A 6,454-nucleotide genomic window follows, 5' to 3' on the forward strand; every position below is an offset into this window, starting at 1 on the left:
AAAAAAAGAGGCCAAAACAAAATAAAGATTCCCAGGTCATCAGTTATCAGTTTTGCCCAGAAAGGTGGTGGATGCCCCATCCCTGGAGGCATTTAAAGCGAGGCTGGATGTGGCTCTGGGCAACCTGATCTGGTGGCTGGTGACCCTGCACATAGCAGGGGGGTTGAAACTCGATGATCATTGTGGTCCTTTTCAACCCAGGCCGTTCTATGGTTCAGTTATCAGGATTGTAGATCTACTTCATCTAAAATATGCAGAATAATCAGTAATGGTATCAGTTGTCATTTTGGTTTTCCTCCATACACTTACCAAAAAAACCTTCAATTTGAAAGACAGAGAGAGAAAGACATGTAAATATGATTTCTACTTTCTATGAAATATAATGGCATAAACACATTCAATTAAAAAACATCAACAAAACATTACATTTTTCCCTGTACACTACCTTGAAAGCCAAATAAAATTTTCTCCTGTGGTAATGAGATTCTCCCAGTTCCAGTAGAACAAGCAAACACCTCATCTTCCTTATAAAGGTAAGCAGCGTGGCTGAAGTAATCTGGGACCACCAGACAGCACATTACTTCCTCTTCAGACTGAAAGTGTTACATATGAACAGTATCAAAATCAAAACAAATAAACATCTAACATTTTTAAGGCTGATCTAGAGTTGCATTAAATTTATTTTCTCTTTTTTTAAACAAGACAGGGATAAAGCAACAAAAAAACCTCAGACCCAAAAGGATGCTTTACATTTGCCCTAAAGTTTAAGATGTTAGGCCTATAACTAGCAGTGTTTCCCAGGGGTTGGCACTGACGCCAGTTTTATTCACTATCTTCATCAATGACCCAGATGAATGGATAGAGTCCACTCTCAGCAAGTTTGCTGACTATACAAAGCTGGGAGGAGTGACTGTCACATCAAAAGGCTGTGCTGCCATTCAGTGGGATCTGGACAGTCTGGAGAGTTGGGCAGAGAGGAACCCAAGGGCAAGTGTAGAGTCTTGCACCTGGGGAGGAATAAGCAACTGCATTCAGCAGTACAGGCTGGGGGATGAGCTGCTGGAAACGACCTCTACAGAGAAGCTCCTGGGTGTCCTCACTGACAACAGGTTGGCTATGAGCCAGCAGTGAGCTCTTGTGGCTGAGAAGGCCAAAGGTATCAGGGGTGCATTACAAAGAGTGTGGCCAGCAGGCTGAGGGAGGTACAGACTCTCCGCTCTACCCTGGTGAGACCACATCTAGAATACTGCGTCCAGTTCTGGGCTCCCCATTTCAGACAAGCATCTCCTAGAAAGAGACCAGGGGAGAGCAAAACATATGATTAAGGCCTTGGAGTAACTCCTTATGAGGAAAAGCTGAGAGATGATCTCAGTACTGTTTATATTTGTCTTAAATACGGGAGTCAAGTTGATGGTAGCGGACTCTCTTCGATGGTAAGCAACAATAGAACATGGGGCAATGGGCAGAAATAGGAACACACTAACGTAAGGAAGAACTTCTTTACTGTCAGAGTGACAGAGCACTGGAACAGGCTGTCCAGAGGGTTTGTAGAATCTCCTTCTCTGGAGACATTCAAGACCCACTTGGATGCCAACCTGCACAACCAGCTGTAGGGAACCTGCTTTAGCAGGGGAGTTCAACTCAATGATCTCCAGAGGTGCCTTCCAACTCCTACAATTTTGTGATTCTGTGATCTCTTTTTTGTTGTTTTTACAAAACAAAACTTCCTACTCAGTTTAGAGCTTTCATTTGCATACCTGAAAAGATGGATTATACTGCGTGACCTCCACAACAACATCATCAGACATCTGGAAGCCTTTATCTTCTACAGTTATCAGAGTATAGTAGACAAGGCATGGATGATCTCCAGGATGCCATGCTGCAGCAAGTATCACCAGTCCATCACTATTCAACAAAAGAGATCACATCAGTAGAGATGATTATTAAATATTTCTCTTGCTTGAACTCTATCACTTGGAAAACAGATATTTAAGTACAATTACAAGTAAATACTTCCCATATTGCATAGTAGTACAATATTTTAAAGGTAAATTACTACTTCTTTCAGAAAAGCAAACTCTGTGTTCAAAAGCAAACTCTTTGTTCTTTCATTCTGTTTTAATAAAAATATGCATACTGCAGTACAAAACTGAACCAATCCAGTTGTAGAAGTTTTATGTAATTAAATCAAATACAAGACATACAAAAAAACTTTCTACATTTGCTGTAATATAAGTTATATTTGCTATTCACTGACTTTGTATTATAAAAACCTAATAAAAATGACATTAAAAAAATGAAAGAAGTTATTCTTAGGTAAAGAGTCATAACACTAGAAAGCTGATTTTGTGCTTCACGCTATGATTATCTAGTTAGCTGATGTGCTTATTTTATTAACAGTGACAATCAAGTAAAATTACATTTTAGATTATTAGAAAAAGATTTTGATAAGAAAGCAGAATGCAACTAGTAGATTTACTTTACCATATGCAAGTGAACTTCCTTACCGATTCTGCTGTAAATCCATATACTGTATATTTACTCCTCCTTTAATATCTTCATAGTTACTTTCAGAACCCTAAAAACAAATAAACAAAACAGAAAGAAACTACAATGTATCTGGCTTAAAACCATACACAAATAGGCTGCTTATTAAGGAAACAAAACAAAACTTCCCAGTGAGTTTGTTCTTACCCAAATCGCATCTGAAATGTGTTCCTTCAGGATTCTGTTGACATCCCAGCTGAGAATATAACGTTCTGATGAACTGTCAATCTCCCATTTGTTTAAATTTGAATTTGTTAGCATATAAAAGCTTGATCTCTCTTTATCCCACAGAACACTAGAAATCTGCATTTAAAATAGGAAAATCTCAGATACAATGATCTATATCACTCAGTCCACACAAAAATCACTTCCTTGAGAAACTGGAACAAGAAGTGAAACTTAAAGGCTTTGCAAACTCCCCAGGAAACACTGTGCTTTAAAGTTTGTGGTTTTTTTTTTCAGATTTAGAGAATAAATAATCATTCTCCAATATATAACATACATATTTATTTGATTTCTGTCTGCCTTTTTATTTAAAGAAAAAAAATAATGTATATAACATAAAATCATTAAGAGTCTTCTATTTTTTCTTTGACATCATATACCCATAGGCAAACTTGTGCTTTTCCTCTCCAAAACACTGAGACTAGAAAGCACAGACAGAAACTAAAGTAGATTAGCATCCGAATTTTTTCAGGCTTACCACAGCATCATTTCCAGGTGATAATATACCCAGAAGAGAAGAAACTTTTCGACCAATTCCAGAAAACATGCCCTGACCCTGTGGCAGAGCATGCTGATGAATCTTGCCAGAATTATCTGGAATCAGTCGAACTAGCTGGCCTCTGGAAGATGATAAAATAAAGCTTCCTACCCTTAAAAAAAAAAAAAAAAAAAAGGATTAATGTTAAAAGCACATTCCTGAAGTAATTAAATAGTCATAAAATTCTTCGTCAGCTCATGAAGAGAAAGACTGAAGAAGACACCAGCCATGCATATTACTTGAGCATTAACAGAAATGTTATATATTTTTATATACATCTGAGTAGGGCAATAGCAAACATGTAACTGCGAAAAGATATTACAATGCTAGCGTCATATAAGATCAGAACATATTATATGCAATATTAGAAAAAGGTGGGGCTTTTAAATGTTTTTGTTTTGTTTGTTTTGCTTTGTTTTTGTTTCTAAGAAATACTAAAAATTAGCACTTAGCAAAATATTTAACTGGTAGTCAGTACCGGAAGAGAGTCATTTACTTAGCTCTGACAGCATCACATTTTTACCCATGAAACTCATTTCAGTCTAACCACAATACTAAAATCCCACGTAGCACTGTGGACCTTATACTGAAAATTAGTATTACCTTTGCACTAGAAAAATGTGAAGTCTTGAACGTAAGGCAAAGCATAAATTCCACTCTAGATGCTTATACACTTTATTTTAAAGGCAGGAACTTCTGTGCTAGTGCATTTTTTGTGTCCTAATGGGTGCCTCTACATTAAATTTGCATCAGGAGTGTGTTTCTGAAGTGATCTTCTGTTAGTCTCCATGTATTACATGCTGGATCCCATCACAGTACTCTACCTGTACTAGCATTATATCCTTTGAAAGAATCTAAACTGAAAAATGGGCTCTGACCACTAACAGGCATTCACTTCATTTCATGAACTTGTTTCAAATAACAACCCCGTGAAAATTAACCAGCATAGACAGTGGCATTGCCATAGCACCAGCCACAGCCTGGAAGCTGCTAAAACAAAGTTGACCTAATTTTCATGATCATATCATGCAAAAGTTACGCTAGAGATAAGTCTGTCCATCAATACGCACTTTTAGATCATTGACTTAAAACGGTTCCTTTAGCTCTAAATTCTCACGCTTGCAGTTTTAACAATGAAGTCAGTGTGAAGATCTCACTTTCCTCAGTTTGACATTAAAGAACTAGACACAGTAAAGCAGTATTTTTATATAAATCTATTGCACTGTACCTTCACTGCTGTCAGGAAACTGCATAGAGAGCCTCCAAAGTCTGTGAAAGTCTCAGTATAGGAACCCTCATGGGCAAGACTGGGCCAGTAGCGCACAGAACCTTCACTGGTAGCAACCATTATTGCCAGGGACTTGAAGTGGGAAAATAATCATCGTAACATGCAAGACAAAAACAATCAGACTGCAGCTCTACCTACATCATCCTATTTTACATAAAAAGATATTGAGACTGTGAGGGACTCACATGAAAATGTACTGAATACATATGGATACACATTCACAGGCATACACTGAACAGCAAAATGATTCTTAATACACGCACGGCATGCTCTACTTGCTTGTTTTGCTAATAATAGCTTGTACGGGTTTGTGTTTCTGATACTTCAGTTTGCTACTGAAAAGCAAAAATTTACAAGGCAAGGTGCAAGACAAAAGATGTAGTGGGGAATTCTGGATGCCAAGATGATGACTTAACATGGAAGATTATAATTTAATAAAGAAACTGCTCTGGATTGATTAAGAAAATGAAAACATTTTTTTCTTCAAAAAGACGTAAGGACACTGTGTGCCTCTATTAGGGCTTCCGACCCAGACACCAAATTCAAAGCATGATGCAAGAGACTTCCAACATCAGCTTTGCTATAAAGACTACAGAAGGGGAAGGTGCTTGTTTTTTGCTTTTCAGCCATGTGTACTCCGAATTTAAAGACAGCTGAACTCTTTTCAGCTAGTACATAGTTCAGTTGCACCTGCTTAGACTGAGTATTTGAACACCCAGATGTTAGTTAACTAAATATTTCTTCATTAGTTGAGAAAGCATGCTCACAGAAACTGTATGGCATTCTGATTACGTAACATGTAAGAGGCATAAAGTGAAGAGACTTTATTTCAAGCATATTTAACAGAAATCAACAATCCTAACTTTTAAAATATAATATAACGAGTACACAACTTTAAAATAGATTAAAATCAAAATACACCAGATAAAATAGAACATATTAAAGGTTGGTCCAGCAGTATTTTTAAACACAGACTTTGAAAAGTTGGATCACCTGCAAAGAAGGTGCGTCACCTGAGGAACTAAGACAAGATATAGCTGCTAAACTGGAACTCCACTGGTAGTCACTGGGTGGCAGCTGGAGTTCCTTGCACAGAGATAACTGTAAAAGATGCAATTATAAAGATTAGACTGTAAGAACTTACTCCTGTGCCACAAAGTCTCCACAGCTGTTGACCCTGACAAAAGTTGATTTTAAACTAGCCTGCGCACTGCATGAGGGGAAAAAAAATAGCACAAGATAAAAACAAAGAAAGTCAAAAGAGATTTTTCAGCAAGTTTATCATAACAAGCAAACGGCTAAAACACACACACACACACGCACTTTCAAACACAGCAGTTTTCCTTCTGTAATTTCTGAATGTTTCTCACAACTCCGCAGCTTTGTTTATTCTCAGAGGTGCCATTACTTGGACATATCTTAAGGATCTTAAGGAGCTCATGCGCAAGCTCAAAGGAAAGAAGAAGGTCCATGAAACGTGGAAAAAGGGTCTGATCACTTGGGAAGAATATAGGAATGTAGTCAGGGCCTGAAGGGATGGAACGAGAAAGGCTAAAGCCCGTCTGGAATTGAATCTGGCTAAAGTGATAAAGGATAATAAAAAAAGACTTCAAGTATGTTAACAGCAAAAGGAAAACTAGGGAGAATGTGGGCCCCTTACTAAGTGAGGGGGGGGTTCTGGTAACAGGGGATGCTGAGAAGGCAGAGATACTGAATGCCTTCTTTACTTCCGTCTTCAGTGAAAAGGCTCTCCCTCAGGTTTCCCACACCCTGGAGGTTAGGGAGAGAGTCTGGGGAATGGGAGACTTCCCTTTAGTCAGGAAAGAGGATGTGCATGAGCGCCTAGGCAGTACTAA

The 6,454-nt window shown here is 38.1% G+C and overlaps 1 protein-coding gene across 1 annotated transcript in view; it reads right to left on the reverse strand.

Annotated features, from left to right (window-relative positions):
- The window catches only part of NUP133 (nucleoporin 133), a 31,685-nt gene that overhangs the window by 21,593 nt on the left and 3,638 nt on the right, over nucleotides 1-6,454 (reverse strand). Inside the window, exons 4-10 of the mRNA XM_010707018.3 lie at nucleotides 5,592-5,699; nucleotides 4,534-4,670; nucleotides 3,251-3,422; nucleotides 2,695-2,850; nucleotides 2,508-2,578; nucleotides 1,758-1,905; nucleotides 446-593 (exon numbers count right to left, since the gene is read on the reverse strand). Coding sequence (XP_010705320.1) covers nucleotides 446-593; nucleotides 1,758-1,905; nucleotides 2,508-2,578; nucleotides 2,695-2,850; nucleotides 3,251-3,422; nucleotides 4,534-4,670; nucleotides 5,592-5,699 — 940 coding nt within the window. The remainder of the gene's footprint in view (nucleotides 1-445; nucleotides 594-1,757; nucleotides 1,906-2,507; nucleotides 2,579-2,694; nucleotides 2,851-3,250; nucleotides 3,423-4,533; nucleotides 4,671-5,591; nucleotides 5,700-6,454) is intronic.

Source organism: Meleagris gallopavo, chromosome 2, assembly GCF_000146605.3.
Source record: "Meleagris gallopavo isolate NT-WF06-2002-E0010 breed Aviagen turkey brand Nicholas breeding stock chromosome 2, Turkey_5.1, whole genome shotgun sequence".
NCBI classification, from domain to species: Eukaryota; Metazoa; Chordata; class Aves; order Galliformes; family Phasianidae; genus Meleagris; species Meleagris gallopavo.